Raw genomic sequence first — 12129 nt, forward strand, 5'->3', positions numbered from 1 at the left:
AGTGGGACCCATTAAAAGTCCAAGAAACTTTGGATTTGGATTCTGACTTGGAGTTCTGGAGAGGTTTCTTCAGTTCCTTCTCAGGGACTGATGTTCAGGGCCTGAGCACAAAGCCCCAGAGGCTCATTAAAGTCCTGGTGCTGTGTCTGTGCTGCTGAGCTGGGCTGGGCTCCTGGCACAGAGGCAGCTCCTGGTAACCAAGAGGAGTTTCAAAAGCACATTTCTCTTGATGAGCAGCTCTTCTTCCAGCCCAGCAGGGCTGGGGCACTGCCTGCAGCCACCCTGGGCACAGCACAGAGGCACAGAGAGCTTCAATCAGTCAGGGCTGGGAAGGTGCTGAGAAGTGCTTGGGGCAGAATCACTGCCAGCCCTTGGCACAGGAACATCTGGCTGCAGGACAATGCAGCTGCAGCTCCTGGAATGATATCCTAAAGCTGGAACATCACAATGCATACAGATTCTCTGAGTACATTCTCTGATTGTCTCTTGTGCAGAGCAGCCAGGGCTGCCCAGGGCTGTCCTGCAGAGCAGGGTCCTGCAGCCCAGGGCGCTGTGCTGTATGAGGGACTCTGCTGCCTGCCAGGGACAGCTCTCAGCCAGCCCTGGCAGCTGCTCCCAGCACTGGAGGACAAGATCTTGGTGGGACAAACAGCTGGTAAGGTTTGGATGTGTTATCCTTGTGTGGTGGTGATGCTGCATTGTTCAGCACTGGTCCCAGCATGGCACTTAACTCCACAACATGTCCAAGTAGATTATACAGGGAGCACAGTGAGGAAGGGGTTGCATAAAAAGGGAAACCCTGTTTTATTAATCTACTGCTCTAGGTTGCCTGTATGTGAAATAGCACATAGATATTTTTAATATCAGAATGATACTAAAAAAAAACAAACAAAATCTCCCAGATATGAATAAACCAGGCAGTGCAGAAATCAGCCAAGCACCATTTAGAGACAGCATCAGTGTTGCTTTTCCAGCATCCTCAGGGTTGCTCTGACGTTGGCATCAGAGTCTGGAGAGCCAGAGCTGCCCCTGGACAGTGCCTGAGCTGGGAGGGCTCTGCAGGGAAGAGCTGAGCCCCCAGGGCTGGGCTGGGCTCTGGCAGCACTGGCAGGGCCCAGCCCTGGGCACAGAGAAGCAGCTGATGGCAGGGACAGCTCCAGGCAGCAGAGCCCTGGGCAGGCAGTTGGCGGAGGGTGCCCCCAGGCTGTGCTGGGATATTTAAAGTCCTCTCCAAACCCAGTGATTCCATGATTACTATTTTTACAGATCCCCATGCCAAGACAGCACAAATGTCCAACAGCAGCTCCATCAGCCACTTCCTCCTGCTGGCATTGGCAGACACGCGGCAGCTGCAGCTCCTGCACTTCTGCCTCTTGCTGGGCATCTCCCTGGGTGCCCTCCTGGGCAACGGCCTCATCATCAGCGCCGTAGCCTGCAGCCACCACCTGCACACACCCATGTTCTTCTTCCTGCTCAACCTGGCCCTCACTGACCTGGGCTCCATCTGCACCACTGTCCCCAAAGCCATGCACAATTCCCTCTGGGACACCAGGAACATCTCCTACTCAGGATGTGCTGCTCAAGTATTTTTTTTTGTTTTCTGGGCAGCAACAGAGTTTTATCTCTTGACTGTCATGTGCTACGACCGCTACGTGTCCATCTGCAAACCCCTGCACTACAGGACCCTCTTGGGCAGCAGAGCTTGTGCCCACATGGCAGCAGCTGCCTGGGCCAGTGGCTTTCTCACTGCTCTGCTTCTCACAGCCAATACATTTTCCCTGCCCCTGTGCCATGGCAATGCCCTGGGCCAATTCTTCTGTGAAATCCCACAGATCCTCAAGCTCTCTTGCTCCAAACATTACTTCAGGGAATTTGTCCCAATTGCTCTAAGTGTGTGTTTAAATTTTGGTTGTTTTGTGTTCATTGTTTTCTCCTATATTCAGATCTTCAAGGCCGTGCTGAGGATCCCCTCTGAGCAGGGACGGTACAAAGCTTTTTCTACCTGCCTCCCTCACCTGGCTGTGGTCTCCCTGTTTCTCAGCACTGCAGCGTTCGCTCATCTGAAGCCCCCCTCCATGTCCTCCCCATCCCTGGATCTGGCCCTGTCAGTTCTGTACTCGATGGTACCTCCAGCCCTGAACCCCCTCATCTACAGCCTGAGGAACCAGGAGCTCAAGGCTGCAGTGTGGAGACTGATGACTGGATGCTTCCAGGAACATTAAACTGCTGTCCAATTTCTACAAATCACTTGTAATAAAACTCGTTTTTGATACGTTCTCTTGGTTTCATTTTGGAGGTTCCTTTTCTTTGTTTTACATTTTCAATCTTGTCTGATACTCTTAGATTGGATGTGACCAACATGTGTTCTCTAGTTTATATACTTTTAAGAAAGCATCATCTTAAAGTCATTAAGTACATCACAATAACTTATTATATTCATTAGAGCAAAGATCTTTGTATCAATATAATTAGCAAAAGTTTTACAGAAATTTAATAAGGTACGTATACACATTTACGCATGCACCTAGTCTAGCTTACAAAAATTTACATGTATCTTTTCAAATCTGTTCACATGCTGATGCTTTGTCTTCTTCCTTGCTATGGATACACTCTAAAATCATCAGTTGTTATTTCATCCATTACCGCAGCTTTTTTGTAAGCTAGCTGTAAAGCCCTTCTGTATTTTCCACAGAGAAATGGCACTGAAAATGCAATTTGTCATTTTGTTTCTCTCCACACTCACTGTAGCACAGACTGTGTCAATGTGGGGCTGCACCCTCAGTGCTTTAAAGCAGCTAAAGGATGTCCCAGAAGAGTTTTCTGCAGAGATGCCCTTTTGTTGCCTTCTCTGGAGCTGCAACAGCAATGTCTGTGTGCAGAGCTGGAGGCAGATCAGTGCTGGCCCAGCAGCTGTGCCCAGCAGCAGCAGCACTTGGTGTTGCCAGTGCTGCTGCCGTGGCCCTGCCCCGCTGCCCTGGTGGCCCTGGTGTTGCTGCAGGGCCTGAGTGCTCTCGGGGCCGGGCACATCCCTGGGGGTGGCAGTGCCGGGGCTGCAGCAGGGACAGGCCATGGGCACTGCTGGGGCAGCGCTGACGCCTCAGCCCAGGGCCTGGGGGCTCCAGGCTCCTTGCCCAGGCTCTCTCAAGAACACACCCAGGCCAATGCTCAGCACAGAAAAGCTCCGTGAGAATCCCCAGGCTGGCCATGGGCAGGCTAGGGGCAAACAGCATGGCTGGGGCTCTGCAAGGGCCCTGGGGCAGATGGGAAGGAGCAGCAGAGCAGGGGCTGATCCATCCCCAGTGAGCTGCACAGCCCAGGGCAGTGTCCCAGAGCGTCCTCATGGATCTGCCAACAACATCCCCCCTCTGCAGCCCTGGCCTCTCCCCCAGCTCACACAGGTGCCCCATCCTTGCAGGCACAGACACGGCAGCACTGGCTCAGCAGCCCCTGTTTGCATTGCACACAGCAGGGGGAGCACCCCCATGCTGTTGCTGTGGGGAAATGAAGCTGAGGGAGCACAAATGCCATCAGCCCCTGGGACCAGCAAGGGCTGGGGGACACCAGGGAAACCACTCAGCTTTGTCCTGGCCTCTGCAGACAGCCAGAAAGTTTGTTCCCATCAGCTGGGAGTTTCCTGTCCCACTGCAGACGCTGTTGCTCAGAGCCAAGGCTACCTGGCAGCCACCCCCAAAATGCCCTGACCATTTCCCTTACTTCACCTTTGCTTTCTGTACTCTTTGCTTGTACAAATTTGTTCCTCTTGCCCATCTCTGTCCCGTCCCCTGCAAACAGCCCAGCCCTGTTTGCCCTTTCCTCTCTGGCCCCACTCTCCACTGCAGTTCCTGACCTGGCCCCATGAGAACGTCCCTTGGGCAGCAGGATCATCCTACAAGTGCTGCAGGAATTGTCTGCAGGCTCCTGCAGTGCCTGGTGCTGCTCCCTTGCCAGAGGCACCCCAGGCCAGGGAGGCACATCTGGGCTGCTGTGTCTGGCTCTGGGGCTCCCTGTTCTGGGCAGTGAGGAGGAGCTGCAGAGGCTCTGCAGGACAGACAGGATGGGCTTTGGGGCTGGCAAGAGAAGCTGAGGGACCTGGGCTGCTGGAGCTTCTGAAGAGGAGGCCCAGGGCTCATCCTGCAACTGCTCCAAGGGTGGTTTCAGAAAATCACAGAATCAGCAAGAATGGAATAGACCTTGGAGAACATCAAATCCAACCTGTGCCCTGACACCAGCTTGTGTCCCTGAGCCTCCTCTTTTCACCAATAAAAAACCCAAGCTCCCTCAACCACACCATACAGGACTTGTTCTCCAGACCCCTACCCAGCCTTGTTGCCCTTCTCTGGACATGCTCCAGCCCTTCCATGTCCTTCCAAAATTGGGGGGCCCAGAACTGGACACAGCATTTAAGGGGCTGCCCAACCAGTCCTGAGCACAGGGGAACAATCCCTGCCCTGCTCCTGCTGGCCACACCATTCCTGATCCAGGCCAGCAGCCATTGGCCTTCTTGCCCACCTGGGCACACTGCTGCCTCATGTCCAGCCTGCTGTCCATCAGTCCCTGCAGGTCCCTTTCTGCCTGGCTGCTGTCCAGCCACTCTGTCCCCAGCCTGTAGCACTGCAGGGGTTGTTGTGGCCAAAGTGCAGGACCCGGCACTTGGTCTTGTTGAACCTCACGTTGTTGGATTTGGGCCCTGGATCCAGCCTGCCCAGGGCCCTGTGCAGAGCCCTCCTACCCTCCAGCAGATCCACACTCACACCCAGTTTGGTGTCATCTGCAAATTTGCTGATTCTGGACTCAGTCCCCTCATGCAGATCATCAGTGCAGATATTGAAATCCACACTGGCTGGCTCTGACCCCTCGGCCATCCTGTGGGTGCCCTGGGATGGCACTCAGGGTGATCTTTTCCATAACCTTGCTGGGCACCCAGGCCAGGCAGACAGTCCTGGAGTTCCCCAGATCCTCCTTCCAGCCCTTCTTGGGGATGGGCTGACACTGGCACCTCCAGTCCTCTGGGACCTCCCTGCTGAGCCAGGACTGATGGTAAATGATGGAGAGCAGCTTGGGGAGCTCATCCACAGCTCCCTCATCCCCCTGGGATGGATCCCATCTCCTCCCAGAGACGCCTGTGAGCATCTGAGTGGCTCAGCTGGACCCCAGCTGCTTCCTCCTGGATTACAGGGGCTGTTCTGCTCCCTGTGCCCATCCACATGCTCAGGAGAACTCTTGTTCTGAGGACAACCTGTCTGATTTTTCAAAATTAAGACAAGGAAGCGGTTAGGTGCCTCAGCCTTTCCCTCATATTTGGAAACCATATGTCCCCCAATAATGAATGGATATTGGCCTTGTACCTCCTTTTGCTATTAATGTATTTATAGAAACATTTTTATTATCCTTCACAGAAATGGCCTGGTTAAGCCTTAAGCTTTCACCTCTCTAACTTTCTTTCTGCATGACCTAACAACATCCTTACACATTTCCTGAGTTACCTGCCTCTCTGTCCAAAGGTGATGCACCTTCTTTTTTTTCCCCAAGTTCCTGCAAAAGGCCCATCACGTACAGAACGTCACCTGTTGCCTAAGGTACACCTCACACGAGAAAAATACAAGAGTCTATAAAGTAAAAGTGGGAAAGCAATCTAGTAAGGTAAAAGAAGAAGAAGAGGCTGAGAAGGCTGACAAAAACTGGGACCTCCTTGACCACTTACTTCACCCTACCCTTGCAGTACCTCAAATCCTTCCTCCAATTCCTCTTGCTGTGGATGCAGTTCCTTCTCCTCTCCCAGTGTCATTCCTTTACCACCTCCTAACCCAGTTATACCTCCACCACCTTCCCCTCCACCCTCTGCTCACTCTCTTTACCCTTCACTACTGTTCCCTTACCTCTGCCATCTCATGCACCCCAATTCACCAGCAAGTTCCTGCTCTGCCTCCCACAGCACAAATGAGAAGCCAAACAACATCTCAGAATCTCATGTCCAAGAGTGAAGTTAACCAGTCAGCCTCCACAGCTGATGTTGTAACACCCGCTCCAAAGTGGGTAGGTGGAAAAATTGTTCCCCCTCAGAGAAGTTCCCATGTGCAGGGTGGCCAGTGAGATTGGCCAGTAGGAATAGCAAATCAAATAATCCAGTTTTAGCCCCCAATATTTATACATGGGGAGAATTGAACTCTACCTTTAACATCCTATTTTCCCCAGAAAAGACTCTATTAATAAGAACTGCAGGAATGAAAATTTGGGAGCAAGACAACCAACCCAGGCCCCCAGGTGACAAAAAAAATGCCTTTAGTGAGCCTAGCTGGGACTCTAGTCAAGAAGAGGGGAGAAGGAACATGAGAGATTACAGGTCCCTGATGACCAGAGGGATAAAAGAATCAGTCCCTAGAGGGAGTAATACCAGGTTAGCGTTTGATGGCACCCAGGAAAAAGATGAGACCCCAGCACCATGGCTTAATAGGCTAAAGCAAAACTTCCAGATTTACTCTGATGTTGACCCAGACAGCCCAGAAGGCCAATCTTGGGTTCCCTGCAGTCGGGGATGACCCCAAGAATCCTTTTTTCTCAGCCTGATGTTTCCAAGAAGGAGTCTGAATTCTTCGGCTCTGGTTTCCAAGGTTCTTTATTGTTTCTTATCTATAACATTTTTTCTCTGGCCTGCCGAGATGTTTTTAGCAGGTCAGACAGAGGCACACTCCCCATCCCAGGGCTGGTGTCTACATTTTATACTATGAACTACGTGTACTTTATTTGTCATTATTTCCCAATACCTATCACCTATGTTAGACAGTCTACTTCTACTCTAAACCAATCCTAAAATGCCACCATCACCAAGAACATGGAGACTAAGAAGAAGAAGGAAGAAGAATAGGACAACACCCAAGTCCCTCCATCTTGCCTCCTAGACCTCTATATAAAAATCCCCAAAATACCATTTTATACCCTCTGACAGATTCATTATCACTCTACTTAAATTTTGTGACTTGTAATTCTTCATACAAGGGTGGTAATTTGCTCCATGGGCTAAGATCAAAATCCCAGGTGTCTTTGGCTTCCTGCCAGGACTCCCCAGCCCGCTGCCAGGGATCCCCAGCCCCCTGCCAGGGGCACATGTCCTCCAGGGCACCCAGAGGTGTGTCCTGGGTTCCGACAGGCCAAGTCCTTCTCAAGGTACAATTTGTCACTACATCAAGATATCAGATGAAAGTTAGAAAGAATAGAGGACTGGCAGGAAAAAAATATTAATGAACTGCTGTGAGAAGCCATAAGAGTATATATGAGAAGAAGAAAGGACAAAAAATAAAAATTAAGATTATGGCAGCCATAGCCAGAGAAAGTGTGGGAGCCAACAAATACACGCCAGTAGAACCACTTAGAAGAGACAAAGGTTTTATTGGACCAAAAGGGGCGAGGGCTCTACCCAGTGACAAATACTGTTATTACTGTGGAGAGAAAGGATACCTAAAGAGAAATTGTAAGAAACTCCAATTAGATGAAGCCATAGCCTGGGAGCAAGAAACTCTAGAGAAAAACTTAAAAAGAGATGAGAAGTATGTGGAATAGGTTCTATGCCCTGGAGAATTGAATGAATCATCTAGAAGAGCCCTTAGTAAATTTTGAGAATGGTCCCCAGAATGATGAATTGGAATTTTTAGTTGATACCAGAGCAGACAAGTCATGTGTGACTAAAATACCAACAGGAATCACAGTCAGTAAAAAGGTCTGCAAAGTACGAGGGGCCAAAGGAGAACCATTGGAGGCCCAGATTATAGAAGATGTAGAAATTACAGGAAATTTAAGAGAGTGTTGAGCTAATTTCATTTACATCTCCAAGTTAGGTTGTAATTTATTAGCACATGATTTACAAATCAAATTGGGAATTGAAGTATTACCAAAAGAAGGAAAAATGGTAGTACAAATAATGGTGTTAACTAAGGGAGACATGGATGAAATCAACCCAAACGTGTGGGTGGGGGAGGGAAAAATTGGTTGTTTGAATATTCCACCAATAGAAGTAGAGCTGCAGAAAGAAATCTCCGCCATTTGGGTAAGGCAGTATCCAATTTCCCCAGAGGGAAAGAAAGGACCAGCCCCAGTAACTGACCAGCTATTAAAGGAAGGATTCAAGCACCATGCATGTCTCCACATAATACTCCCATACTAGCATTGAGAAAAGCTGATGGAAGGTATCGATTAGCACAAGATTCAAGGGAAGTTAATAAAAGAATGGTTGCGAGGCACCTGGTAGTACAAAACCTGTACACCCTTTTAAGCCAAGTACCTAAGGAGCATGCATGGGTCTCTGTCATTGATTTAAAGGATGACTTCTGGGTGTGTCCCCTGGCTGAAGAGTGTCGGAAGTGGTTTGCCTTTGAATGGGAGGACATTTAAAAGAAAACAGCAACAAAGGTGGACACATCTTCCCTAGGGGTTTAAAGAACCCCCAACCTCTTTGGCAAGCTCTAGAAGAAGTCCTAGAACAGTTTAAACCTGAGAATGGGGGACGTATTTTACAATACATTGATGATTTACTTGTATCTGGGCGAGAACAAGACAAAGTTAGAAGTTCCAGTGTACTAGCATCTAAATTTCTTATGGGAAAAAGAGCCTAAAAGTATCACAAAAGAAACTGCAATTTGTGGAACAAGAAGTAACATATCTAGGACATATAATGGGCCAAGGGTATAAAAGGTCAAGCCCCAAGAGATTTTTGGGAATTCCGTCCATCCCTGCCCCAAAGACCAAAAGAGACGTTAGAAAATTACTAGGTTTGTTTGGGTATGGCAGATTATGGCTTGATCAGTGTACTAAAAGTGTTAAATTTCCATATGACAAATTGATAGACTCAGAGCCTGAAATTTGGACCTCAAGTGAAGATGAACAGCTTCGGAATCTGAAAATTAAATTGTCCTCTGCCCCTGTACTGAGCCTATCATACCTTATAAATAACTTTGACCTATTGGTAAACGTGGAAGAGGGGACAGTTTGCAGAGTCCTTACACCGGATTGGGGAGGATGCAGGAAGCGGTCGCATCTCTCTCCAAGTTACCAGATCCAGTAGCCAGAGGGTGGCCAGCTTGTGTGCAAGTGATAGCAGCAACAGCCACCCCAATAGAAGACACACAGAAACTAACCTGAAAGGGGAAGATCCAGGTTCATACCCCACACAATGTAAAAGCTGTTTTAAGTCACAAGGCCCCTCAGTGGCTAACCGACTCCCAAATACTAAAGTATGAAGTCGTCCGAATAAGTACCAAGGGCCTTGAATGTGTCACTTCAAAATGTTTGAATCCAGCCCAGTTCCTCACGGGAAAGCTGTTAACAGACCTGGAGCATGATTGTTTGGAAATTATTGAAATGCAGACTAAAGTGAGAGAAGATTTTGAAAAAGGGAGAGAGAAGATTTAGAAAAATTGTCCCATATGGGACAATTTTATTTACAGATGGATCATCACAAATGGTAGCCAGTAAACAGGTCTCAGGGTATGCAATCATAGATGGGCAGAACATGCAAGTTGAGGAAAAGGGAAAGCTACCCTCAAATTGGTGTGCCCGGTGCTGTGAAATCTGTGCCCTGAAGAGAGGGCTAGATTTACTAGAAAAAGACAAAAGAACAATCTATACTGATTCCCAGTACGCATTTGGGATTGCCCATACATTTGGAAAAACATGGGAAGAACAGGGGTACCTTAATTCTAAAGGCAAAAATTTAATACATTAAGAGCTAAAAGAATTCGTAATACAGTCCCTGAGGAAACCAACAGAGATAGCCAAAGTTCACATAGAAGGACATCAAAAAGGGGACATGCTTAAAATGAAAGGAAATTTATTAGCTGATCAAGTAGTGAAAGAAGTAGCCTTGGAAAAAGGTAGTCCAATTAAAATTCTTAAGATAGAAGGAACACCTAGTGGGGAAAAAACAGAGGAAAGACCCACCTTTGATGAGAAAGAATTAAGAGAGTTAGAAAAGATGAGAGGACAGCAAAAAGAAAATGGAGAATGGTGGACCCCTGACGGACAGCAAATTTTAAATAAAGCTCCAGCTCAAAAGGTGATGACATTGTATCAACTCCAAAAAGGAGTTGACCCATTGGGGAATACAAGGATTATGTGACCCCTTTCCAAGGGATCAAATGTGCATGGGAGTACGTACCATAAGAAAGGCAGTTACCAGGGGATGTTTAACTTGCCAAAAAATCAATCAGAAATTAATGAGAAGAGTACTGTCTGATCTGGGGGAAGAGAGCTGGCCTTGCGGCCGTTCCAGAGGGTGCAGGTAGACATCGCAGAAATGTCCCCTGTCCAGGGACACAGACACTTATTAGTGACCGTGGATCACCTCACCCATTGGGTAGAGGCGTTCCTGACCAAAACAGAGACAGCCCAAATAGGCACAAAAGCAATCCTTGAAAACATCATTCCCCAATATGGGTTGATAAATAATGTTGATTCTGACCGAGGTCCACATTTTGCTGCCAAAGTCTTACAACACGTTGTTGAAGCCCTGGGAATGAAATGGAGGTTGCACAGCCCATTGGCATCCCCAGAGCCCCAGAAGAGTAGAAAGAATGAATAAAACCATCAAAAACACGTTAACTAAATTAGTTACAGAAACCCAGATGAATTGGCTTAAATGTCTACCCTTAGCACTGTTAAAAATTAGAACAAGGCCTCGAACAGGTATAAGAGTCTCACCTTATGAAATGATGTTAGGACTCCCCTTCTTGACAACCCCGTAAAGCATGGGAATTTATCCAGAAGGAGAGACAGCCACTCAAAAATAGGTAAAGGCCATAGGAAGGAGTTCAAAGATCTTAGGAAAAAGGGCTATGTCCTTCAAACCTCTCCCTTAGACACTAAGGGACATAACATCAATCCAGGAGACTGGGTGTTAGGTAAATCATGGAACTCTGCACCTTTTACCTCTAAGTTTGAAGGCCCTTTTCAGGTCCTACTCACCACCAATACAGCCATACGACCCAAGAGAAGGGGTGGACACATATAACCCAGACTAAAGGACCTGTACCACCTCCCACTGAAGAGACAAAACCAACCACATCCCCTACTAAGCTTTCTAATGAATGGATTGTGACTAATCACTCAGACAATCTAAAGCTAACTCTCCAGAGGAGACCTAAAGACTACTGGAGACTGTCTATAGTCAAAAACTTGTTAAGAACTGTTTAAATAATCAAAACTTGTTAAGAACTGTTAAAAATTGCAGTTAATGTTATTTATATTTTACTTTTGAGTTTGAAAAGTAGATACTTTCCTGTTGCATTTTTTATTAGTTAGTGTTTATTAATGAATGTACAGTTTTTAGTTTGTGTTGGAGCCTTTGTTTGTTTCAGCGCATATTGTGATTTTATAGGATTAGGCATAAGAGTAAATAACTCGTTATTTGTTTGGAGTATTTTTTCTATCATTTTGGATATTGATAATTCTTAAAGTCATCTGACCATTGAGTTCAAGGTTTTTAGGTCATGTTTTTGTGTGAAAAAGTTTAAATACCCCAGTTAACTCCAATCTTAGTGTACAAAGCAATCTCCTATAAAACATCCATCAGGGCAAAAATAAATTAGTAAAGAAAAGTCAAATGTGTTGACACTGAGAGAATAAAAACTCTGTACTAAAACCAACGAGCTCTTCTGTAGGAGAAAAGCATAACCAGGAGGCAAGGCTGGGTGAGTCTACATTCCGCCTAAAACCAGCCACTCCAATCACTGGGTGCAGCTCAGTAGTTGTAGAGTTTAGGGGAATGCCTCATACCAGACTCCTGGGAATGCTCTTACTGATCTAACTTGTTTAACATCACGCTGGGAAGTCAGAAGAGCCCATGTGCTAAATGTTACTACCTCCTTTACAGAGGGGAAGAAACCGGATCTTTAATACGAGTACATACAAATTTAAACTTAAACTGTGTCAATCTCTCTCTGTTAGCAACCTGTCAAGGGCACAGGAAGACTTATTGGATTTCACAAAATATAGAATGACTGCAATGACTGCTTGGGAAGCATCCTATAGGAGATGCTTGGCTTTGCTTTGAACATAAGTCCAATCAAAAAGGCACAGCAAACTTAATAAAAGAGAAAGAAGTAACAACATCAGTAAATGAGAAAGAAGACCTAGAAACATCTC

The 12129-nt window shown here is 47.1% G+C and overlaps 1 protein-coding gene across 1 annotated transcript; it reads left to right on the plus strand.

The window, feature by feature from the left end:
- Positions 1-1352: 1352 nt before the first annotated feature.
- Positions 1353-2189, plus strand: LOC134434599 (olfactory receptor 14J1-like; the record flags this gene model as incomplete). Its single annotated transcript, XM_063183253.1, has 1 exon — positions 1353-2189. A coding segment is annotated over one exon (837 nt), but the record flags the coding sequence as incomplete, so codon positions are not given.
- Between the last annotated feature and the right edge of the window lie 9940 nt (positions 2190-12129).

Source organism: Melospiza melodia, unplaced genomic scaffold, assembly GCF_035770615.1.
Source record: "Melospiza melodia melodia isolate bMelMel2 unplaced genomic scaffold, bMelMel2.pri scaffold_44, whole genome shotgun sequence".
Taxonomy (NCBI): Eukaryota; Metazoa; Chordata; class Aves; order Passeriformes; family Passerellidae; genus Melospiza; species Melospiza melodia.